This window comes from Pyxicephalus adspersus, chromosome 5, assembly GCF_032062135.1.
Source record: "Pyxicephalus adspersus chromosome 5, UCB_Pads_2.0, whole genome shotgun sequence".
NCBI lineage: Eukaryota > Metazoa > Chordata > Amphibia > Anura > Pyxicephalidae > Pyxicephalus > Pyxicephalus adspersus.
The window spans coordinates 125,195,947-125,222,280 of record NC_092862.1 but is presented as its reverse complement, the minus strand read 5'-3'; the positions used below and the strand labels follow the sequence as shown (position 1 = coordinate 125,222,280).

The following is a 26,334-nucleotide window of genomic DNA, read 5'->3' as shown; positions in this document are numbered from 1 at the left end:
GTAACCAAGCTTTTCTGCACAGATTTACAGTCCCTCAGAAAATTAGTAAACTTAGAAATACAACACAGCTAAGCATAGAAGATAAAAGGCAAAAATAACCACTCAGCAGATTGTCTATTTCCTTTGAGATAGATTAGATGCAAAGTGTTCAAGTGTGATCTGATTGTGATATATAAGCAAAACTGTTACTTGAAACTTAAGAAAAGTTCACTACCTTAGAATTTTAAACAATAGGCAAGTAAGAAAATCTAAGGAAAGTTTGTTTCTTTTTAAACAGGATTGGGTTACGTCAGACTTGAATGACACAAATCTAATATCTACTTTGCAACTATTTGTTCATTGTGCTGCAAGTGACAGTTCAAACAACATTTTTTACATGTCTGGCACATACAGTATCCAATGATATCATATTGATACATGAACACTTCATAAACATGCTGACTGGTGTGGTTTGTGGTTCTTCTTCTTCTCATGTGGATTGAAAAGTGTAACATAATAACTCGACCAACACAGGTGGACAGTGACTTCACATCTGTGGAGAATAAAGAGTAATTAATGAGAAAAATGAACCAACTAAATTAAAAACAGACTGAAACCAAATATGTGACACCCCATCTTGCAGCAAAACCACTTCAAATACATTTTTGCTCTTTTGCACACACCCTCCCAGGACTAGCATTTCAAATGATTTACATTTTATTTTTAAACTTGTTTGAAAGTGCTAAAATATATGCTAACTATAAACACAGTGGGTAGGATAGATACATTTTTTTTAGAATGTAGAATGTATTCTGTTAATTGGTTTGTGGCAAGTTCTGAAATTTTTCTGGCATTCCAAATTTGCACAAATTAGGAAACAATTTAGAGAGCACATACAAAAAAAAGTTAAGAAATTATATGATATTGTATTCAAATAAACCATTCTGCTAAAATTTAACAGAAAAAGAAGAAATATATAGTAGGATCTCGCCTATTCGGCTCGTGACAATCTGGCCTAGTATGGAGTCCGGAAAAAAAAACAATCTTCATTCTAAAATGCCAGGACGGCGTGGGCGGACATCTGCTGCGGTGCTCCTGCATGGTACACGTGTAGAGGTCTATGCTGCCTGCCTGCTCTCCGCAACTGTGAGATGTCCGCGGGTGCGGAGAGAGGAACACTGCCCGTGTGTGGAGGTGAGTATTGTACTTTATTAATTGGACTCCCGACTATCCAGCTTTTTTGTTATTCGACTTACCCTGCCGCCACATTAGGCCCGAAAACTGAGAGTCTATTGTATATGTAAGTTCATACATTAAAAAGAAATGGATAGTTGATGACCCATCTAATACAGTCAGGTGGTCTGGTAAAGGAAGGAATGAGGGAAATGCCCAAATGATGCTCTTATTTTGACAACTCAACACAAAGAGAAGTTTTTTTCAGAAATAAAAAAAGAGTAGACTAAATCGGCTGAGGAAAACCATTATCCTTGATTTTTCCCTCGATTGTCTTTCTGCTATGGATGCTGACCATAAACACATCATCAATCTTCCAAAATGTACTGGACTGGGTGACAGTCACCTAATGTCAAGTAGTTCTTTTGGTATTATCTGATAGCCAGAGGTAAGGCTATCTATCACTGGGGTCTGTAGGTATACAACTTTCAACATCCACACCAATAACTCTCAGAAAAGATCACCTCATTATACAGAGCATCTGCTCTAATCCGCAAATACACTTGCAAAATATATCTAAATTATTAATATTATAAAAATCTGGACATTAAAATGAAAAGTCACTTTTCCTTTGCTGCCCAGCGAACTGGCCTAACTATTCAGCTTGCATACGTCATCAGGGGCTTTCCTCAACTATAAAAAAACAAAAAAACAAGCACTCAATCTCATGCATGTGCAGTGTTTTTTTACATTTGAATGCAGACTCGCCACCTGATCGGGGGAGGTGTCATGAAAAACCCAAAAGAAACAAAGGACAGCGGCATAGGATGGAACAGCGAGCCCCAGAAAGAAGAGGGAAGCCCAGCCTGCATGGGACAAGCAGGGCATGGCTTGTACATGGATTGAGGGCTTTTAAAAAGCAAAGGCAAGCTAATTTTTTTAGGATGAAAGTCCCACTTTAACTTGAATTTTGACTGGGACCTAGCCATTCTACTGGTGCTCAGCAGAGTTCTTTACAACAAGTTTTAGGCAGTACAGTCCCAAAAAACGGTCTCACCCTTAATAGTAATATATCATTTTATTTCTTGGAAACCCTTTAATGGCTTTAAATAAAAGTGGAAAAAATTAAAGTGAACCTGTGCTCAGACTATCCACACTAAAATATTTACATATGTTAAGCAGACAGTACATTACTTTTGAAGTTTTGAAGTCCCTACTCACCTGTGTGGCTTTTGGCATAAAAGAGAAAATCATTTCTAATTCTCATAGGGATACTGAAGACTGTGCTTATTCCCCCTTTTCCCCCTTTATTTTACTTGATAACACTTATTATTGACACTTGATTGATGTAACTAGCCAGGCTTCTAAAGTACGACTATGTTCAGACAGTCAGTGAGGTTGCACTGCAGTTACTGCTTCGTCACATCACTGGTCCCCTATTTCGGGTTTGACTCTACCAGCACAAAGGTGCAGGTGGATGCAAGTCGAGAACAAGAATGTTTATTCCACTGGTCTGAACCTTGTCTAACACAGAGCAGGTGAATGGAAGATGTTAGAAGCTGACTAAATCCCAGGTTTAGAACTTTATAATCTTAGTTCTATTTTTTTGAGACTTCAAAGTATAAAAAGCAAGATAAGTCATTGATGGCCTGTATTAAGGCTCTTTTACTGCTTGTTAATGTTATGTAATTGCTTTAATATCCATAGTTTATGCACCAGTGCATGTAAAGTAGAATTAAACCCCCCTATACTCACCTGTTTCTGTTCCCTCGCAGGGCACCACCATCTTCTTTCTTCGGTTTTTCCTTCCGATCTTTGGCCATCTTGATTGGTGGGGCTGGGATGGTGTAACTCCCATACAGGTGCGTGGGAGTCCATTTATTCCCAGTATGTGCATGGGAAGCCAGGAATGCTGGGTATCCTGGAAAAGCTGACACAGCGCATGCACAGCTTAGCTTTTTTAGCTAGAAACCCAGAGCAATCAGACAGGTAGAAGAGATTATTGCAGAAGGGATATCACTTGTCCCTTTCTGAAATAATGACCTGCTTGATCATGTAATCTTAAAAGTGGAACTTTAGTTCTGCTTTAAAAGTTTGTAATACTTTTATTTGCTGTCGGTGTCCACATTTGGGAAATTCCCTAATGTCCTATTGCATGAGTGGTAAGTAAAAAAAAATATTAGCTTCAATTTTTAACAGTTTTTTAGACCATGAGAAAAACATCCATATAGCAAAGACCAGGATGCTTGGCCTTCAACGTGATATTTCTTTTACAACTTTGCCACTTCATTCTAGTACAGTCACTGGATATTACATTTCCATATTCTAATAGTCCAACTACATGAATAAGTTCAAAGGTTCAGACTTTCACTTTGGAGGGTAGCCAGTGCTAAAACAGTTTTTATATGGCTGTGTAGCAGTTTATTTTATCCATGAAAGGAAAAGTGAAATAGGTTTAAACATTGCTGCAACAATAAACAGGACTTCAGCCTGGGTTGATGGCTATGCAAGGTTGGGGGTTGGATGGAATTTCTCTTTATTACAGAAATACGTTTGGCGCTATTTTGGAAAGCTGTCTCTACAAGAGGAAATAAAACGTGTCGAGATGATGGATAAATCTGGAATGTAATAAATTAACATCGTACACAGTTCTCTCTTTTTACAACACACAAGCATTCTATCTGAAAGAAGAACATTTCTGCATATACTAAAAATTGTGAAAGCCCCAAATAATTAAAGCATCTAGATACAGTGATAATGAACATTAATATGATATTACAGATATCATTGTTATCGTTATAAAGCAGAGTAGGTAATTTAAAATCAGCTCTGAAGATTGGAGAAGAGAGACTATCATGAGAGAACCTGGGACATCCAGCAAACCTAGAATGTTTTTTTCAAAATAATTTTCTATTATTTGAAAATGTTTTCAATCCTGAACCAGATTCATTCCGGATTTGCTGGATCACCCATGTTCAACCACGCTAGTCCAAATCAGACCCATTGGATGAACATAACTGTGACATTTCTTTCAGATCTTTATCTTTGGGTTTTGGTGTAAAGAAGGGGAGGACCCTGCCCAGAAGAGCTTACAAACTAAGATACATATTTGAATGTGTCGCTGTATTTGCCTTATCCTGCACAGAGGGACTAGCCAGAACAGCCAAAACTAGACCCAGGCTTTTTCTGCAGTGTACATGTTCTAGTAGTGCATGTGTAACAGAAGAAGAAAGAGGTGTAATCTCATACATTCTCATATTCAATGATCAATGTGCTTCCTTTTTTCGTCCAATCAAGTGCTAGAAGTGTGACCAAGTTGCTTCTGCTACAGTAAAGTGGGGGCAAAACTTTTCCACAGGCAATATTGTAGAATAGGAAAGGTGATGTACCTTTACAAAACTCCCTGACCTGTCTGATCGCTTCAGGTATTTGTAAAAAAACAAAAAAAAATTAAGCTGTGCATAGGCAGCTTTACTTTGGTTGACAGGATTCCTGGCAATCCCAACTCCCCCTATGCATGCAGAGGATGAAGGAATCAGCAAGAGCGTGGGAGTTACGTAATCCCGGCCAATCACGATAGCTGAAGATCGCCTTCAAGTAGAGAAGAAAGAAGATAGTGGTGCCCTGTGAGGGCATGGGGACTAATATTATTAATAATAATATTATTATTATTAATAATAAACAGGATTTATATAGCGCTGACATATTACACAGCGCTGTACATTAAATAGGGGTTGCAAATGACAGGCAGATACAGACAGTGACACAGGAGGAGGAGAGGACCCTGCCCTGAAGAGCTTACAATCAAGGAGGCAAGGGAAGTAACACACAATAGGAGGGGAGATATGGAGTCGTGGGAAGTAGTGAGAGTTTTAAAAGACAGAAAAAGACCGCTAGGCAAGTTTCATAAGATGAGTTTGAGTGCTCTTTAGTGGGTTTAATTCAACTTTAATATACTGGTGGTGCTGTGTGGCAGGAGTGCATAGATCAGAAGAAGACTAAAGGTGCGTACACACTTCCAATTTTGTATCGTTCCAATCGAACGACGAACGATCGATTGGGCAAAAAATCGTTCGTAAAAAAGTAACCAACGACGCCAACGAACGAGGAAAGTCGCTGGAAACGAACGACCGGACCGACGGATCGGATTGGACGACGATCGTTGAACATCGTTCGTGTGTACGGTCGTTCGCTGATCGTCCATGTTCAGAGCATGCGTGATGAACGAACGTCCGTTCACTTTCCTGTCGTGCACATAGTTCCTCTATCGCTCAAACGATCGTATCTATTGTGTGTACAATATCTACGAACGATCGTGTCGTTAACTCTATGTGCAGGGTCGGTGCTATACGATCGTTCATATATATCGTGCATGAACGTTCGTCGTTCATTTTCCAACGATAATAATTGGAAGTGTGTACGTAGCTTAAAGCTGAAGAAGTAATCAATTAGGGGGTGAATGGGGATAAGCCTTCTAGAACAAACAATGTATATCAATGGGCCTGTGGGCCATGTTGATTTTAAAGTGAGACAAAACATTTACCTAAGGTTACAGTGTACTGAACCATTCGTTGAGTACGCCACAAGTTTAGAGAGTACTTTTAAACAAGCATAAAGCCTTCCTATTTAAAACCCATTTCAATACATGAATAGCCTATGAATTTTATTTTCCATGTAAGGTAATTGTTAATTCTTGAGTTCAAATGACACATCCATGGAATTTCAATTGCTACATTAAAAAACATAATTTATCTTTGAATAAAGAAAGAATTCATTAGCTCTTATCCAAAACTTATCAGCATGTCTCTATCTCCCATAGCAACCAGGCAACCCACAAGAAAGCTTTACATAAAAAAAAAACATTTTACTTAAAACGGTCATAAAAGCTTTTGCCAGGAACGACTGCTTCAAACTAGAGCAATAAAAAACGAAATGTTAATATCTCAGCCAGCCTTGCCCTGCTCATCATTTCTCCAAGGTTATCATTAGAGAGAGTTTCTTTAGTCGGTTGTAAAGTAAACTGTAACGAATGAATCAAAGGTAGAACTACACAGCGATTACTCGCTATCTGGAGAGGTATTATGCAGGTGGTAAAGCTGTGGCTTTGCAATTTATACGTTTAGTTTACAGAGTTTTATTGGGTAGATAGCTTATTATGGCCTGTAAGATAGATCAAAGCATTGTGCAAGGACAGATGTGCTGGACGTATGATTGCAGGATTCCAAGGAACAAGATATTCACTCGGAATACGATCAGACTAAGAAGGGGACTGCACAGTCAGATGTATGTGAATAGCTGGTGTAAAGCCCCCTCTCTACTGAACCTAGAGGTGCCCATACACTGCAATTTTTCAGTCAACCTTTGAGCCACTTGGAATCTCACATCAGCTTGTAAGAAGTTATCATAATTTATTATACGTTAGGTCTAAAATCAAAACAAGGCAATGAATTTAAATGCTTTGTTTATTGAAAGATTGCACTAAATTGGAATGAAAAAAGGAAAGAAGTGTTGCAATTTTATCAAAAGCAACCTTATTTTATCTGTTTTCATTTAGAGCTATTTTAATCTTCTTGTGGCTGTTCAAAACTACCATTTGTTTGACTATAAATTGCCACATGATTGGCCAGCATTAGATTTTTCCTATAGGAATCACTCCCCTGATCAGGACACAGAGTGTGCAGGTCTGGAAAAGCCTTGCAAGCCTTGCAAGCAACAGTCTGATACAATGGGCCTGATTTAATAAAGCTCTCCAAGGCTGGAGAGATTACACTTTTATTAGTGAAGCTGGGTGATCCAGAAAACCTGGAATGGATTTCTTCAAAGCCATTTGCTCCTTGCTAGCAAAGGTTTTGAATCCTGCATCAGGTCCATTCTAGGTTTGCTGGATCACCAGCTTCACAGATGAAAGTGTATCCTCCCCAGCCTTGCAGAGCTTTAATGAATCAGGCCTGATGTGTCTGTGTGTTTGGGTCATAAAGAGAGTCCAAACATGGCCATGACCATGGGTTCTTCACAGTCTATAGTTTACCAACCACAATCTCCCTGTATACCACATTCAGATAGAAACTAACTAGGTTTGCTTTCCATAACTCACTTACTTGCCAAACTGGGCTCAGTCAAATTTCTAAAAAAGTATTCTTTCGGACAAAAGGATTCTATTCGGACAAGAATCTTGCGTGTGTACATCGTAAAAGATCCTTTCCAGCGACAATTTTTGCACGTATGTGCGTGCCTTATTATTCCAGAATGTTTAATAACGAAAGATTATTTAAAATGATACAGATGTTTTAGCACTGTAAATGATTTACTTATCCCTAGCTTGACCAAAATAGTTCAACTCTGTCTCAGTGTCAACACACAATTGCAAAATCCTGTTGGTTGCAACTAGAATAACTGGGTGAAAAATAAAATTGAAGTACATACTGATCATGCAGGATATAGTGCAGTAATGGCTACATTGCACTGTCTAATCAAAAACCAGATGTCTTACTTTGTCATGTAAGTAATCTTCAGAGAGTAGTTAGCATTGGTTAATGAGATCACCAATCACAGTGATTGCATAATAATAGGATGCAAAAGGTTGTGCCAGAGCTGGGGGCCTGAGTTTTGAGGGGTCCAGGTGGGCTCTACAACATTACAGACACCTAAAGGCACCAACTATATATTATGTTAGCTATATTTAAAATGCCTAATATTCACAGCCATATTCCAGCCTAAACAAATGCTTAAAGGTATACACTACTGTCATGTCTTCATGCTGTGCAATATTCTTCTCTCTCTTACTACCCAAGAGATAACTGAGGAGTACTGAGGGCAAAGGAATGGCTGGCTTGGATATTCATGTGGCTCAGCAAGCAGTGTATCCATTTGCAATACACCTGTGAGTAAATAAAAAAGATTTCCAAGTGGGTGCTATTTTGTTTCTTGCAATCATGTGGGCACTTAATTTTTAGGTACTGACTAAAGTCTATGTTTCTTCACCCATCTGTGGTGTTCTTCTATTTGAAAAATGGCAAAACACATTGGGCTGAATTTAACTTGGAGAACATAGACAATCATGGGTGAAACAGGGTGATTTATCAAATTTAGAACGGATCTGGTCCACTATAGAAAACTTTTGCCAATAGTAAATGATTTTTAAGAAAGGCATTCCAGGTTTGCTAGAGTGTAAGACAGCTTTGATAAATCAGGCCCAAAGTGTCCATTTCCAATCATCTCTGAAAGACAAAAAAAAATCTCTAATTTAAAGCGTGCCTAAACTCAACCTTTTTACTTAACATAGAAGGGTAGACAACTGGCATGCTAATCTCGGGCATGCACAGAAGGGCCAACTTTTCAACCATGGGGAAAGAGATGCCGATCTCGTGTACGCACAGTAAGATCGGCTCTTTTTTTACCCCCTTCACAGCGACAACATCACCCGATCTTGCAGTTACGCGGTGCTAAATTGGGTGACAGAGCAAGATGACTGGAAGAGAAGGCAAAAGATGGCAGCGCCCAGCGATTTCTCTGTGCGGGGACAGCGAGGAATCTCAGAATGAAGTAGGACCGGATCGCAAGGACCAGCGCCATCGAGGGATCTGCGAGATTAAAGGTAAGTGTGCTGTTTTTATTTTACTTCTGCTTTAAATGGAGGTTGAAATTCCAAATGATTAAAGAGTACCCAGGACATATTTAACTCAACCGCACCACAGAAAAGGTGCCTAAATGACGACTTGCTTTTGGATTTTAAAACTGCATTGCAAGAAGAAAAATTGTGAACTTTCTTTATTATTCTTTGACACACACATAACGGAGGAGAAGCCATTACTGGGCCTTCCACAGTTCTCAGCATGCAGCCAGGCTGTCTAAAGAAACTGAATGTAGTCTAAAGATAGACTCGCAGATGATACCACCTGCAGTTTACATACTGACTTGCTGCAATAGTCATGACAGGGACTCAAGAAGTATAAATTAATGTCAGATTATGGTCATTTCTTTCTATAATGAATGTTAGAAAATTGAAGCAAATAGGTACTATGGGAGTAACATGCACATTATTGAGGGGAAGAAGCTCTGTGCTAGAACACATCAAACTACAGGGATAGAGGATACTAGTAGTGAATAACTGTCGGTTGCTAGTGCAATCTAGCTAACCAATACTAGTAGTGAGCTAATTGTTGGTTGCTAGCACAATCCGGCTAATCAATAAGTCAGGGGCAAGCAAGGGTAAATCAGATTTACTGTAATTTTATATATGTCATAAGAACACTAGCACATTATAATATCATTATATTAAAGCACATTGAAAACAGCAGTACCATTTTCCCAAGATGATGAATATTAATTTTCCCCTTTCTATTTTTACTTAACATGGCAAATTGCACTGGTAATTAAATCCTTACGACTAGAAAAACAGTCACATGGTATCTTAAGAAATGGAAGGTCATGCTTCATGGGCTGCTATTTTACAAACTTTCTTTAGTATTGTGTGATTTTAGCATATCCCCAGCAGTTCTCAAGTTTGCTTTATTCATGGTAATTCCACCCTGCATCAATTCAACATCAATAAAAACTAATGATTGTGAATACCAGGACCAAGAAAGGTATTTCATAAATGACTTTCTTTTAAACATTTCCAGTTGATGTATTCATGTTTAGTAGGAGCTGGAGTTTGGCCCCTTCTAGACTTGTAGTCAAAAAATGCTGCTTCTTGGCCCAGAGCACGGCACCTCAGGTCAATGCACTTGGCATGCGTTGTTCCGTGTGTGAGTCCATTCATCCTCAGCACACACGAGGAAAGCTGGGATTCCCTGGCAACCAAAGCTAAAGCTGTGCAGCTCAGCTTTTTCACCAGGCATGTAAGACAAGGTATTGCAGAAGGGAAAGGGCATGGTCCTTAATTGTTTAAAGTGAGACTTAAGTTCCACTTTAACAGTGTTTCATATTTCCCAGGAAGTACTGAGAAGTTGGGTTCAAAAGTTGACATATCAGTTGTGGCCAATAAAAGCCCTGCTCTCCTCAAATAGAGAACCTTAAACTCCAAGGTTGGCAAAGTGGATAATTATGCCAGGGAGATTTCATGGCTGGAGTGTCCATGAGCAATCAACCGGGTGATTCCCCCACCCTAAATAAGCTCTAAAGATGTCCAGATGTGATTTACTGGAAAGCTGTCTAGATGTAGGGAATGCAACCTGTGGGTCAGGACCCCCAAATACGTTTTTATGTTGCCCAGACATGCCATTTATTTCATCAGAAAGTTGTCTAGATGTGGGAATGCAACCTGTGGGTCAAGCACTCCAAATTGGCTTTATGATGCCCAGACGTGCCCTTTATTCTACCAAAAATTTGTCTAGATGTGGCAAATGCAACCTGTGGGTCAAGACCCCAAAAAATCTTTTGGGAGGATCAGACAGCCATTCATTAAAGGCAAAGCTAGGATTTGGTATTTTTTAGCATGACACACTGACACTTCAAGTCCAACAAATCAAACTCTGACACCTCTGTCTTCATTTAAGTGGAGATTTTAACACCAACAGTTGGGTCAAAAGAAAACATTATTTTGAAGGTGGAACCCTTATGTTGGAAATGCACATTTACTGGTAATTAACAGGTAACTCAATTGCACACATTTACACACAAAAACACATGCATTACAGCAAGCACATCATCTACCAGGGCTCTGTCTTGACGTTAATTTTTAAAAGCACTTCAAATGCAACTTTGCAATACATTTCCATGTGCTGCAAACCCAGTGGTACACCATGTACAATTTTCTTTACATTATGCATAGAAAATTACACATGGTACCCCAACACATGGCAACATGCACACATTTTCAAAAACATTGGCGACAACCTGGAGTGATGCAGGGGATAATACTTGTAATATGATTACTACATTTTTCTTTTATTTATATAGTGCCGACATATTATGCAGCAATGTACAAAGTCCATAGTCATGTCACTAGCTGTCACTTAAAGGAGCTCACAATCTAATGTTCTTACCATAGCTATATATTATGAACACTGGCTATGGAAAATTTTGAGGATGTGGGAGGAAAGTAGAGTACCTGGACGAAAGCCATTCAAACACAGGGAGAATATATATTACTAATGGCATTTTCTTGGGTTGAAGTGAACCTATCATACATTTTTAATCATATATAAAAGGATAGATTATTTTTAAATTTGAAGACCCCCTCCCCTTCCGAAAAAAAGACCTAGCATGAATTTTTTGGATTTTTGAGGATGTTTGAAATATAAGCCCTACCCCCAAAAATCAGCTTCAATATATAAATACATGGACGAGAGGTGCTCATTTAAGGAAAGTGCTATTGCTAGACATGAGAAATTAGGGCCAATGGTTCTAAAGGAAATGGGAGTCATAAGAAATTCAAGATTGAATTCAGGGTTTCGAGTGTTATGATGTCCCAGAATGTGATGACATGACTTTATTTGAAAAAATGTCAATTTTTTGTTCAGGAATGTCGAAGAAAAATGTTGATTGTTGTTCATGAAAAAATAAGACATCCCCTGAAAAAAAGACCTAGTGCATTTTTTTTTGAGCACCGTCCTATTTTAGGGGAAACAGGTTATGTCTCATATCCCAGGAGGGTTTGGGCTGTTCTTTCCACCCTCCAGCACCTTCAGAAGGCGCGTTCCCGCAGTGTATTAAAAAAAAAAAAAAGAAATAAGAAAATGCCGATCTCACGCATGCACGATTTTTACGTAAAAACGTCACCAGATCTCGTGCCTGCGCAATGCAAGATTGGGTGATATCAGAAGACGGAGCGCCAGAAAGAAGAAATCTGTGATGAAATGGAATCCATTTGCAGAAGGGTCGCCATCTCTGCATTTTTATTTAACGAAAGTTCCCCTTACCTCTAGCGGTAATCTCGAGTGTGACTCTGGGTGGATTTTACCTGCAAAAAGCGGTAATCCCGAGTCACACTCGGTCACTTAAAACTTAAAAGAAAAAACACTCGACGTCGGCGTCCCCCAGCATCCTGCTGGTCCCCATAGGTCCTGGGGACACCTCCTCCTCCTTTGTTCTCCAGACGGCAAATGCAGAAACGATCTACGGGGTTTTCAAATAGCTTTGTAATGGATTCAATAAAACAGGTGTATTGAGTCCAATACAAATACATTTTAATATATATATATATATATACACACACACATATGCTTCTGTACAGTTTTATTGTTTCACTATTTTTTAACTTTTTTTAACAGATTTTTTTTATTTTTTGTTTATTATTAAATTTAATAAATATTGGACATATTTCGGTGAATTAAGCCTAAGAATTATAGCCTACAATGTAAAATAAATTTCCATGCAATTTAACGCTTTCTGCGTGGAAATACAGACACAATTAGAATGCTAGGGGGGTTAATTATAAGAAAGGAACCTTGGCTAGATTGTGGTCTGCAGGCTACACTTTTATACCGTACATCGTTATCATTATACAATGACACATACATATTGCATGTTTGTCTTCAGGATTCTGAGTGAAAATAATGAGGTGTATGGGAGCAAATTGTGATTGTTCTGTGATAATTTCTTTACTTTTTTATTACCTAACCCTGGCATTATCTTATACTGAGTTCATGACAAAGCAGACAGCTATACAAGGATCTTCATCTCCATAGCAATCTACAGGGAAAAATAACAAAATCTGATTAAAATTAAAAAAAAAAAAAAGAGGAACTGTGATGTGTCTGCCTTGTTCTTGCCGCTGCCACTTCTAACTATAACTTGAGTAGATTTCCAGAGAGCGGAGCTGTGGGATGAGAGCGGCCCGCCTCCTACTTAAGCCAAACCTACGCAGCCGAGTAAACAAGAGCGACTCCATTTTGTGACCTGAGGGGAGCTGAGAGAGGGAGGGAGAGGGATAAGAGCCGGTGAACATTGTTCACTCATATGAATCTGACACAAAGCCTCGGCTCTCTACCAATGTCAGAAGCTTGGCGGCTATTGAACTCCACCACAGGGTAATGACAGACAGGTCTGTCAGGAATGTGACCTCTCACACACATCGCTCAGCATACACAAAATGGCCGTGACAGGCTGACAAATACCCGCGCTTTTTGCAAAACATACGATTTTACGAACACGAAAGCAATATCAGCAAGCTACGAAACCGAGCAGCCTCTGCTTTTTTTTCTGTCACGTTCACCGCAAAACCCCATTCTTCCTTCACCCGCCCCAGAGACCCACAGGCGCTCGCAGCGGCCATTCCGCGCACTGAAGTAGTCTTGTGAGCCGCCACCGTCTTATATACCCGGCTAAAAATAGCTAGCCCCGCCCGTCCCTCCTGAAGGCGGAGTAAAATTTCGAATCTGGCCAATGACTGTGGAGTTTAGGGAAGGATTTCGTCACGCGAGAGGCTTCCCCGAAGCGCCGGGTGCCGTGATTGGGCGCAGCTGACATCATAGAAACACAGGGGCAGCGAGCGTGAGCTGATTGGTTCTCCTACTGAGCCGGCGTAATAGGATCACGTGGGGAGGGGGGAGGTTGGCTCCTGGGTTGTATAGGGAAGTTTTTGCAGTGGTTTACAGTTGCAGTCACTTCAGTGTTTGCAAATATTGTCTGCACCACTGAGCAAGTCCTGAGCTCCAGGAGGAGTTTGAGCCTTGTGTGTATGTTGTTTTTTTTAATTGCTATGCAATGACATTTGCATGAAAAGCTGGCGTACCTATTCCATTCTACTGGGATCTATCCTCTCCAAGCATTGGATTCTATTTTATTATTATTATTACTACTACAGCCTACTCTATGGTAGCATTTCTATTTTTGTAAAAAAAATTTAGATTGACCTTTTAGACTATTTTTGATTTTTGCTGTCAGCCATGGATGTTCTACCAATGTGCAGCATTTTCCAGGAGCTTCAGATTGTGCACGACACTGGCTACTTCTCTGCTTTACCATCCCTGGAGGAATATTGGCAACAGGTAAATGGGAGCTTTATGTATTTGGTAAACCAGAAATCACCAGCCAGTGTTCTTGCATGCTTTTTTATCTGCAAACCCCTTGCTAAGTAGTTTGTATGGCTTTGCTGCTATGGAGGGGGTGAAGCATTGCTGTACATGGACTGTGCAAGGAGCTGATTTCCAATGACAGCTAAAATTCAGCTTGGGTTTCACTAGTAACAGTACAGCCATTTGGCAAAACTTTGTAGTTGTGTTGGGTCCAAACTATACAGCTGGGGCTTGTCAGCTTAGCAGTGGGCTCTGCCAATAGCTATTCCTGTCACTTGTTCATTTTTTTTTAATCTGCTTTGAAGAAAGTTGAAAGGCCGATGGTTAATCAGGGAATCTTACAACACAGATACGTTAGACAAATTTTTTTCCCAGTTTCGATGAAAGTTGACCCAACCGTTGGAGCTAAAAAATCTCCGGCTAGTTCGAAGACGAATTGTCAACGCTTTTTATTTTCTTGGACTTAAAGTGTCAATGTGTCTTCCATATAGGATTCTAAATCCTAACTTTACAAAGGAATGAATGGCATGTCTGATCTTCTCAAGAGCTTGTTTGGGTTCTTGACCCACAGGTTGCTTAACCTACATCTTTGGCTTTCCAGTAGAATGAATGGCACAGCTGGGCATCTTGAGAGCATTTTTAGGGGTCTTGACATACAGGTTGCCTAACCTAGATCTATGGCTTTCCAGTAGAATGAATGGCATGGCTGGGCATCTTGATTGCGTACTTAGAGGTTTTGACCCGCAAGATGCATTCCCCACGTCCATGGCTTTCCAGTAGAATGAATGGCACGTCGGGGGCATCTTGAGAGCATACTTCGGGATCTTGACCCATAGGTTACCTAACCTACATCTGTAGCTTTCCAGTAGAACAAATGACATATCTGGGCATCCTAAGGGGCATATTAGAGGGTTGACCCACAAGTTCCATTCCCTACGTCTGGCCAGCTTTCAGGTAGAATGAATGGGCACGTCTGGTCATTTTGAAAACACGTTTAAAGCTTTTGACTTACAAGTTGCATGCCTCACATCTAGATGGCTTTCCAGTAAAATGAATGGCATGCCTGGTCATCGTAAAAAGAAGTTTGGGGGATTTGACCCACAGTTTGTATACCCCGGTTTTAGGCAGCTTCTCCGTAGAATGTTTGGTCATCTGAAGACGGGTCGCAGACTTGGAACTAGCTAGGCTTCCATTAGAACGAACATCTGACCCTGAATCTGTTTGGGGTTTTGCCCCACATGTTGCATCCTCTACATTTGTGTCCTGCACACCTATCATTTGATTTTGATGCACAGGTTTCTGCTGGTATAGACGGTTAATGGAATGAAAGCTGTCATCCTGATGTTATGTGACAGTCCCTAATCACCGAAACAAAAGGCCAATTCTCCCCAACCAGACCATTGTGCCACTGACCTTTTGTATATTCTATTCTTGTTCCAAACAAACCAGACTCTTTATTATACAGTGGTATCAGCTTGTCAAAGGCTTCAGAGTGGTCTTGCCATTGTTTCCCGGTGATTGTCACAGCATTGTCCTTGTCTGCCAGTGTTGTCATGTTTACTTTTTTTTTGACCAAATGAATTAAGAGATCAAATATCTGTTTGTTTGTGAGCTGAGCACTAAAGTGTTACAACCTTCACATTCCTGGCTAATTGTATTCATCCCCCTCCTCTATGCCATCAAAGAGGCAGATCTTCTTGTGTGTGATTGAAATTGATCTCAGTAGCTTCCTTCAGGCATTTTAGATGTTGGCACCGAACCAACTCTTCTTCCCAGAAAGCCTGCAGAGACATTTATACTATCACAGGGCCCATCTCCTGGTCTCTGCTTTTATTTGCATAATGGAGAATTTAAAGTAGCTAGATTATTAAAGTTTAACAACATCACAATCAATGGTTGCCCCCACCTCTCCTTTTTTCGGGATCAATAAAATGCATTTTCTCATCTGAACAGCAAAGCAATTGTCTAATTATAGGAAAATGTAATCATTGATTCCTGCAGTTTCGTTTGTATTTCTTTTTGTGCTTTGCAACATACTGCTAATTTGAATTACTGTTCAAACCACAAGAGGAAATACAATAGTGCAGTAAAAATGTTCGGCTGGGATCCCTCCTGGGGGCTGATTGCTAGCTAGGCAAATATGTGTGGCATTTTGATGGCTTGTCTGCAGGCCACAGGGCTGAACTAAGCACCCAGGTCCTTGCAAAAATAAATGTATCACACTTTGCAGCGCCTACAAGAGCGGACGAGGGAAATGCGAAAAACCCAAATCTGCTATAGTGTGTCTTGTCTTGTTTTGAAAATGATCAGAATGTTAGGTAACCATGTTATTTATTTATTTTTTAAAATTTGAAAGTAGGTTTCATCAAGCGTGATCTGCTTTTACCAGTATAGTCTTGGCTTGCAGTCAGCTTTTCAGAAGGAAGTCTCTTTTTCTGGCTGAGCGTGAAAGGAATGTAGATGACTCATCCAGTTGTACTATTGGCTAACAGATCAAATTCTTGTCCATTGTATGATTTCCAGAAGTCTCTGAAAGAATTGTTGCTTTTAATCCGTCATTTATAATTTAGTCAATATCTGTAATGTCTGTCACATCTTTTTTTTTTGCTTCCCTATTTCTTTTGCAACTCTCGGCTTCTGCAATTTCTTTCATTTGTAAGTGTGGCAGTTCTGCAAAAAAATTTAGCTTACAGTGAGGTTAATTCTTTAGTTTCTAAAAGGAAATAACTGGCGTCCATTTCAACCAGATAAGCCGTTGCCTATTCATAGCTGGAGTATATGAACGACTTTGTGGCCTATGTTAATGAGGCAAAGAGCAGGCGCGCACAATGCAGCGTCCGTTAGTAGCCAATGGGCTGTAAGCTTTCATCAGTGGATATCTGATGGCTGATATGGGTTATCCAACATCTTTGCCGAATATGGGGCCTCTGTTCTATTTTGACTAGACTGTCAAATGTCAACCTAGCCACTTTGTGTTTCCCATTTCAGCAGATGAATGAATGTGAAGTAATGGGCAACACCTCTAATTGTGCTTTAAGCCTGTCTTTGCATGTTTGTTGAATAATCAGATGGATGATACATGAAAATAGAACAATTGGTATTGTTACTTGCAGAAACTAAGCAATCATGTTTCATTCTCTTTGGAGGATAAAATGTAGTTGTATTCAGTTTTTAAGAACCAGGCATTGTTAATTAAATTCTCACCTCTTCTCTCTATCTTGCCCTTTAGACGTGCTTAGAGCTTGAACGCTACCTACAAAGTGAGCCTTGCTATGTTTCGGCCTCCGAATTCAAATTTGATCGGGAAGAGGAGCTTTGGACCAAATTTATCCTGGCATGTGAGAAAAAAGAGGAGCCTGAGCCCCAGGTTATCTGCATCAAAACTGAGGACATCTCTGACAGTCAGAATTTAGAGACAACTAGCCTGAACTCTGACATTAGTAGCGAATTGTCTGACAGTTCCGAAGAACTTTCCCCAACCACCAAATTTACCTCAGATCCAATTGGCGATGTGGTGATTAAAACGGAACCATTTAGCTCATCAGTCACCTCCACCCCTCCATCATCCCCAGAACAAGGCAAGGAGTCCCCCACTCATTTGTGGAATGCTATCACTGGAGAGCTCCATTCACCTGGGAAAGTGCGCTCTGGCTGCTTTGGAAAGACTCTTGAACAGGGTAGTCCGACCAGTGGAGAGACCTCGCCGGACGGCAGGAAACGCGTCCACAAGTGTCTTTTTAATGGCTGCAAGAAAGTTTACACCAAGAGTTCGCATCTGAAAGCACATCAGCGTACTCATACAGGTCAGTGCTTGTTCAGTGATTGGGAAATAAAAGGGGCTTGACAGGAGGGAATCCCTTGCTGTCATACCATTGCACAACCACAGGGTGGAAACCCAAAGTCCATCAGTGATGTCATGGTAAATCCTTGTCTAGGGGAAAGTCCTTCCTCATTCCTTCCTGCTGTGAGACTGGAGATTAGACTACAGAGAGTACATCCAGGAAAAGGATTCGCATAATGCTTACCCAGCATGAGCTTCCTAAATACCCATTGTCTTTCCTTTACTTGTGTCTACAGGAACATAGTAATGAATGAGCAAAAACAGAAAAAAACAAGAGATCTTTTTACAACATCAGTGGGTCATCCAACACTGGCTGTGCAATGGCTGGCTAGTTTGTTGGTATAGTGAGAGTATTGTGCTTGGTCATTGTTCCAATCTCTTCTTAATTTTTATTGATAACACATATAATTACTTCAATTCAATTGCAACATTTTACATAGACATGATCAGAGTGTTTTGATGCACTGGAAGACTTTTTCTTGAAGGTATATCCATTTTAAAATGTGAATAAGTTTGTCTTCTCTTAATTGGGAAGGACCCTCTATGATTTTATATCCTTTAAAAAATGTAAATTTGTTTGTTATTGCTTGGAGCTAGACATACATTTACATTGTTAACATCCATTTGTATATCTTGTTGTTTTTCTGTACAAACAGTCATATAAACAAGGGTACAACTCAAGCCAAAGTGTCAAATCTGTATTTACTATCTATCAGGGAACTCTATCATGAGACCTTATTTTCATAAAATAAAACCATTCCAAAAGCCTTAGATGAGCTAATTTGTTCAACAACAAATCCAAATACACACTTTTGGCAATCACCATTTTTTTTGTGGTAATGCCTCCATTGATTAATTCCATGTATTATCCTATACCCAATATAAGCCATTATTTGGGCATTTTTTTGTTTTGTCAAAATACAGTTTATACTATGTTTTTGTCATTAGGAACTAATAATTGTGTTGTTTGAGCTCTTGAAAATACAGCCTAACATTCTTTAGCGTACTCAACACATAAGGATGTATGTAGTTTATGTGATATGTAGGGGCTGCCCAAGTTTTATTTGCCAATAATCAATCAACTTAATAAATAAAGGCATTTTTCAATCATCAAAGCACCAATTAGTAGACCTAGATCTTCTTGACCTTTAGAATTTCTTTCATTCCTGAGCCAGACTGAGAGTATAAAACGGCTCAGGCCTTGAATGCTCTCTAGTGCCGAGTGTGCATAGTATGTATCAAAATGTGCCACAAGCTTAAATGCTATTACAATACGAATATATTGGCCAAAATATTCCCCAAATTGCTGAATGTCCAGGCCTGCAAACCAAGCATGAGCCTACTCAATCAGTGGCTTAGATTAATCCTTGTAAATGGGCTAATAAAAAGCCTTCTACAGATTGCAACATGTGATGTCAGTTCTCCCGACCTGCGTGATTGCTTTTGGTCAATGATTAGAAAATCTGAAGCCATTAAATTGGCCATTTTTGGCCATTGGCCATAATTGGGTATTTTTTAGAAGCCTGGCAATGGCAGCTTCCATACTGGCCACTTTAGAGATATGTGCCTGATTTTATATTGCTTACATGGTTTACACAATCATTTTATTGTTCTCCTATCTTATTGGAACACTGCACTTGCAGAGAGAGAAGGAGGAGGAGGTTGCAAGTTTTAGTACTTTACTATGGAAAAAGTCCTCACAAATAGCAGCAGTATTTGTAAAGCTCAGATGCACTTTCAGTAGAAATCCACTAATACCATACCAGGTACACCAAAACATGTGCATGCAACGTTTTCTTTGGAATGTAGTCATGCTATGTGTTTGGAATCAAAGGTCACACCCCCTGCAATCAGTAGGCAGATTATGCTTTGCGGATTGCAAAGCTATAGGTCGGACTTGGTAAGAGGTGTCTTGGACATCTTCATAGAGGCTAATACTTCTTAGCCAACAAAATACCTTCTCTACATCAAGCTGGCTTTCTATGCATACTGTGACTGCCTTAAAAAAAGAAAACTAGACTGAACAGCATTTATTTTGATGCACCTGGAATGAATTAAACTGATTTAAACCAAAGGTTCAGTTGAGCTGCTTAGTATTGCCAGTTTTCCCCCATGACTTGGGAGATTTGCAAGTTGGCTTTTCGATGAGCAAATTAAGCATTACAAATGTTCATTTCTTTGTGATTTGTTTAGCTGCACCTACTAGAATAATTCAGGTTACATAACAATACACTGTATCTTTTGCAAAGAAACAGAACTAACCATTTGTATGCCAGTGGCTGTGCAGCTTTACAGCTGTGTAAATTCTAAATAAATGATTAAAAGCAGAATTGTTAACTTTCTGGTTTGCTGAAGTTCCAGTTACTCATAAATAAACCAAATGCTTTGTAATTGTGTTTTTACAGGAGAGAAGCCTTACAGATGTTCATGGGAAGGCTGTACGTGGCGTTTTGCACGAAGTGATGAACTGACCAGACACTTCCGAAAACACACCGGCGCCAAGCCATTTAAGTGCACACATTGTGACAGGTAAGATGAGGACCAGTTTGTATTTTACTGTATTTTTCTATTTGCTGCTTTCCGTAGACCTTTCATTGCTGCATGTGTTGATTGACTCATATGCACGTATAATCACAACACATACACTATCAAGTTGGATGCTGAACTTTCCTTGGTGTAAGCCAGACCTGGCCTAAAATAACCTTGCCAGTTGCTGAGGATCCTCACTAGATCCATGGCCTGGATGCAGCTTTGTTCCACTGGGTGCATATGGTTGGGGAAAAATAGCTTTATGTCTATTCATGATCTTCAAGACTATTGTTAGATGTTTGTAGCCCCAGTAACCTCATTACAATTGTCACATTGTTATAGAAGTTGGAAAATTAAAGCTGAGGTCTGGTAGTTTCCATGATCAGCTAGGTCCGTTATTGCATCTAGTTTCTATGAATGTTGTTGCTACGGTTGTCTGGATCTGGAAAGTGACAAACTGCCTGCTACTTTAAGTCTTCTCACTTGTATTCATGAAGTCTGTATCTTCAGTGATGGAAAAATCTGAAACACATGGCCATTCATTTGATTTGCATGGCTATAACAATCGTCCAAACATTTGGTGCTTCTGAGAAAAACATTTGTGGTAGCACAATTGTCAATTGTCAGCAAGCCATCGTTTTTCCATTTCATCATGTCGGGATCTGTATGTTTCCGACATGTTGGCTGATTTACCTAGGCCTCATCTTTTAAATTGCTACTTTTAAAAGTTCCATTTCTACTGCTATTGATCTAATTGTCATTAATTCTTGCTTGTAATTTTTCTTTAAAACTTGCAAAACTTTCTAAAGTATGCCTAGGAACTTGTTCTAATAATATTGTATTCTTTTTTATAGGTGTTTCTCCAGATCAGACCATCTGGCTCTGCACATGAAGCGACATATGAATGAATGCAGAAGTCATGTGATTTAGAGCGACTTCAAGGTTAAATTGCCTTGAGCGAGGGATGCGAGTTCCAGCCAAAGCATGCCAGTTTGCACCCTAACCAGTTGCCTTCAAGACCTCACTTTCTCCAAGAGGCTTTGCAGGGCTTACCAATCATGTGAGATGCGGCATAGCCACCACACAGTGCTAATTCTGGAGCTGACCGGGCCTGTGCACTATTGGTGCTTTATCTTCTGAGTGGCTTGTCTAAGCCGTTGCCGTGAGCATGTGCACTGAGAATGTTAATGACTGGGTGTCTGAATGGTGACAAGGAGCCAATGTTTGAATGCGGAAGACTTTTTATTTTTTTTTTCGTTATGGTTGAGTTCAGTTGTGAGGGATTAGAGAAAAAAAATATGAAAAATAAATATTAAAAAAAAAAGTTTGAATGTTTGTATGCTATGGCATACTGAGTTATATGGGACAACCATATGTCATTCCGCTTGGATCAGGGAGGCCTTGCATCTTAAAGGCGCTAAAGCCCACCCTGTATAAGCGGATGATCCCTTTCCTGTGTGAGAGGTGCTTTTGTTGTCTGGTGCAGCTATTAAACGTGCAATGTGTCAAGTAGCTCGTTTTGCTACAACGATCGTTTGTAATCCATTGTATAAGCTGTGTATCTACCAATTATAACACAACTATAACTTCATTATAATAGAAAAGGTATTGCATGGATCGGGGGAAATGTGTACGCTTCTCCATTCTTTAGTCAGGACTGCAGTTATGATTCCAGTTGAGAGCAGCTAAATACAATTGGTCTGTTGTTACATTACTTATGTATAGAATTGAAAAAAAAATTAAAAAAAGAAGAAAAAAAGGAAAAAAAAGTGGGAAAAACCACTATAGCTTATACTGATTTTTCTCATGCAGCTAATTTTTCTATTATTTATGCCTTGAGGACTAATTTCTGGTTTTCTAGCTGTTAACGCACTGTTGACCTTAAAAATGGTGCCTTATGCAAGTGGCCTTCTCCTATACCGGGCGGGGGTCTGATACAGGGGTTTAAGTGATGTAAGCTTACTTAAGGCTCTGTTGTCACCCTAGAGTGTAGTTTTTTTGTTTTGTTTTTCCTCCACCATGCTTGGGGCCCGTGCAATATGGTTTTTAAAGCGGATTAGTGACGCACTAACTGCTCACAGCCAAGCGCACAGATCAAGCCTTCTGTATAAAACGGGAAGGAAGAAATGTGCCGGCGTTGCTCAAACCAGCCGGTCAGAATTCCGTCCTCCCTGAAAATCTTGCAATGGGCAGGACCCCCCAATTTTTCCGCTAGTTTTATTATGCAAGGCTTGGTAATAATATCTTTCTAAAACTTATTCTTTAGATTGGCCTATACTGCTGGTGCCCACATTACCCCTGTTAACACTTTATACATCCACCTATTCTCTATTACATAAAACTAGCATACATGGAATCAGTCCAACACAGCCTAAAAAAGGAACACCTTTTTGTTTTTTGGCTATTGTAGACATGTGCTCCCTCCCAATTTTCCCCCCTGTCCTGTACTATGTCAATCTTTCATGGTATAGTAATCTGCTTTTTTCAAAACCACACTGATGTTCAGAGCTATCGCTTACACTTTCTTTACACAAATGTTGCACAAATGTATCCATACATGCACTTAATATGTAAAATACTCATATACTTGTTAAGGTACAGAATGTGTTTGTTTGAAATGGACAACTTTTAAATTTTTTTATTTTTCCGTTTTGTTATTTCAAATGTCTGAACTTTTATTGAAATTGGACATCCACCAAAGCAAAGGTATCACGGGCAACACTTTTAATTTTTTATTTTTTTTTTCCTACACAGTACCAATAAACGTGCACTCTGACAGATACAAATTTATTAGGCAAATAGCTTTTTAGGAGGAAATTTTTTGAAATTTTTATTTGGGTGCAAACATTTGTAGTCTTTGGTCACTGAGTGTGAAGAGCTGTATTAAGAGTTTGAAATATATTTTTGTAATATGTTATTTAATGTTTAAAAACAAATTCTGTAACTGTAGAATAAAAGTTAAAGAGCTGATATGAGCATTTAGGGTTTAGTCATCTTTTTGTTTTTTTATATAATTTTATTTTTATTTAGAATGAATCACACATGGATCTGCAGTAGATTGTGCACTGTTCTGCCACACATAATTCTGAATGAGCATGACTATAGTACTTAGCACTCGGGAAAGAGTTATGTAAAGGTAGTACTAAATGTACCGGCAATGTAAGGTAGTTTACCGGCAATTCAATTAGTTCGGTTTTGAGAGAGAAAAAAGGGGCAAGCACACACTTAGGGCAGTATCAAGCGTAAATTATGTTTTCCACCAATTGTTTAACAATTCCGTAGACAATATTTCTCCAATTATTGAGCCTGTCTAGGTGTTGACTTGAGATTTTACCCCAAAAAATGTTTCGGATTCTTTTAATAGTTCTAGGCAGAGTAGAAAGAAATGTTGCAGAATATTTTTTTATGTTTATCCTGTGCAAAATCCAGTTTATGAAAGTGCCAAGTTCACCTTTGTAGCTGCCATTTTTTTTACTTTATTTATACGCTACAGAAAAGATGGCCATAATAAAATTGGAACATTTTTTAAGAAAAAATGCTTGATTATCTTTTTCTTTGATTTAAAAGGCTTGAAACTTTTATTATTAATAAATTATTATAAGCAGGTTTTATACAGTGCCAACATATTATGCAGCGCTGTACATTATAAGGGGTTGCAAAAGACAGACACAGGAGGAGGAGAGGACCCTGCCTCAAAGAGCTTCCAATCTACTTACTCTGCTATAATAAAATCTCAAAATTGTGTGATGTTGGCTTTTCCAGACATGCCATGATAGAAAACAGATAATTTATATTGTCTGTTGCATGAGATGAGACTTCCATTTTTAGAGAGCAATTAAAAATCTGCCCTGAAGAAAAGCGTAAATAAATGTTAAGTATTCTAGATCCCGAAATATGTCCATTATGAGCAAGTATTCTTCATTTTTTAAACAATGCAGAACTTGTAAATGAAGCAAATGGTGTGTCTATGCCTTTAGGGGAACATATGTGTTCTAGTCCACTGCCTGATCTGCAAAGCAGATTGGAGTGGATGAGTAACAGATCTTTGTAGCCCATGAAAGCTGGCTTTTCCATTACCCGTTTAGCAGTTTCGATCAATTCCTGCACAGCTGTATTCTTGTACCAAGTGAACCATCTGTGTCATCTCTGATGCCCAACAGCAACAAATTGGGGGCCTTTTGAAGGAGAGAATGGTATGATGGCTAAAAAAAGTTATGACCCAAATGTTGCAGCAAATCAAATTTTCCTCAAACATTTGGCAGCAAGAAAAGTTTGTCTCAATATTGCCACACATTCAGGAAAAATAATTTAGCTTGAAGGATGCCTTAACCGTGTGCATTTCTCCTTACTGTAGTATTTTGTGTTTTAGGCATGTAGTTAGTAAAGTTGTCTTAAAACATGTTGGCCCATAACTATTATTTTTTTCTTTTCCTTTTTTGTTTTAACTTACGGTGTAAGTAAATTGTCATTCTCTGTTTTCCTTTTGGCAGAAAACCAGTTAAGCCGGCTCCTCCGTGTTTTTCGGTTTCACACGGACAAGACTAGAAAATAGTCTTTGTATGAGCTGGAGAATGGTGGCATTTCAGAACGCCTCGTTTTGAAGTGCTAGAAGTTCAGCCATAATAATCACAAGAAGATAAACAAAAGTGCATAACTTGCACTGGCTTGTCTTGCTTGTAAAATGCCATCAGCATTCTTTAGGGTTGGGTGGGGTTGTGTGAACCTCCTGTATATCGATGCCTATAAATTTTACTTAATGAGGAAAACGCACTCTGTTCAGGTGATAACTGAGCCTCAGTCAAGCTGATGGGAGGGAGGTATACACTTGCTTGAAATTTGCGGGGAGGGAAAAGTTTTATTAGTAATTTTTTTTTCCTTTTTTTTATTTTTTTTTTTATTTTATTTTTTCGTTCTGATACACCCTGTTATCTGAAAAATCTTTGTAAGATTTTTGTAAAAAGAAATTTTGTTTTACAAGATTTTATTTGAAAATTGTTTTGCAAGATTGTTATATTTCTGTATGAATGTATTTTTTATTGGAATAACATAAAAAAAAGAATTCCTATCAGACTTCTTGTCTCGTTTTTTTTTTTGTTTTTGTTTTTTTTATATATGGTGTAATAACTCTCAGAGTATCAAAATACAAAATCAAAAATGTAAACTAGTCCATTCATTTCTATTTACTTTCATCTGGTGATCCAGACAGTTCAAACTCTCCTGTTCCAGTGTGACAATGCCAATGAACTGTACGCGTTATATTAAACCGCTCTTCTAATTTGAACTACAAACAGTTCCTCATCTCTATTTCACCAGGGAAGATGTTCTGTTGCTGGGAGAATATGGCTAATATTTTAACAAAAGTTTTATATATAAATATATCAGAAAACAGTTTTTGAGGACATGCTAAATTAATTAGTTTATTACACTGCCACTCTTTTGGCACCTTGTAAAAAGGAAACAAGCTTGATTAGCTCCTAGTCATGTTACTTGATATTGTTGTGCCTGGTTACTATGAATAACTCATCAGAAATTAAAATAAATTAATTTAAAAACTAAATTAAAAAACCCAAACTCAACTTGCACAATACCTAAATACACAAGTCATTGATTCCACATTTCCATCAATGATGATTGAAGCCCTATGGCTAATCACTTTTTTAGGTCCGTTCTTAAGCAATCAATGCATATTCATTCTACACAAGTGCATCTACAATGGGATATGGACAAAAAGCTTTAGTGACCTACCTGATGAAGCCACCCAAGATTTATGGATAACCCAACATCAGTACACTTTGCACTTGTTTTATTAATCTCAAATGTCCATCTATTTAATATGGAAATGTGCAGTAGGGT

At 38.9% G+C, this 26,334-nt stretch overlaps 1 protein-coding gene and 1 long non-coding RNA gene across 2 annotated transcripts; one reads left to right on the top strand and one right to left on the bottom strand.

Moving 5' to 3' along the window:
* Nucleotides 1–450: 450 nt before the first annotated feature.
* Nucleotides 451–7,958, bottom strand: LOC140332172 (uncharacterized). Its single transcript, XR_011921045.1, has 2 exons — nt 7,251–7,958; nt 451–532 (listed from the first exon to the last, which is right to left on the bottom strand). It is a non-coding gene; the product is annotated as an uncharacterized lncRNA (long non-coding RNA).
* A 5,708-nt stretch (nt 7,959–13,666) lies between these two features.
* Nucleotides 13,667–25,551, top strand: KLF6 (KLF transcription factor 6). Its single transcript, XM_072412636.1, has 4 exons — nt 13,667–14,084; nt 17,341–17,914; nt 20,358–20,481; nt 21,336–25,551. The coding sequence occupies exons 1-4, from the start codon at nt 13,983–13,985 to the stop codon at nt 21,409–21,411; spliced, it is 876 nt and encodes a 291-aa protein (XP_072268737.1). The 5' UTR covers nt 13,667–13,982; the 3' UTR covers nt 21,412–25,551.
* Nucleotides 25,552–26,334: the final 783 nt, after the last annotated feature.

What these genes read in the sequence shown, in the direction of transcription:
- KLF6 (XM_072412636.1), top strand. Translation starts at nt 13,983, where the DNA reads ATGGATGTTCTACCAATGTGCAGCATTTTCCAGGAGCTTCAGATTGTG. An exon ending in TGGAGGAATATTGGCAACAG is followed by an intron (nt 14,085 to 17,340) that starts GTAAATGGGAGC and finishes CTTGCCCTTTAG; the next exon opens with ACGTGCTTAGAGCTTGAACG. An exon ending in ACATCAGCGTACTCATACAG is followed by an intron (nt 17,915 to 20,357) that starts GTCAGTGCTTGT and finishes GTGTTTTTACAG; the next exon opens with GAGAGAAGCCTTACAGATGT.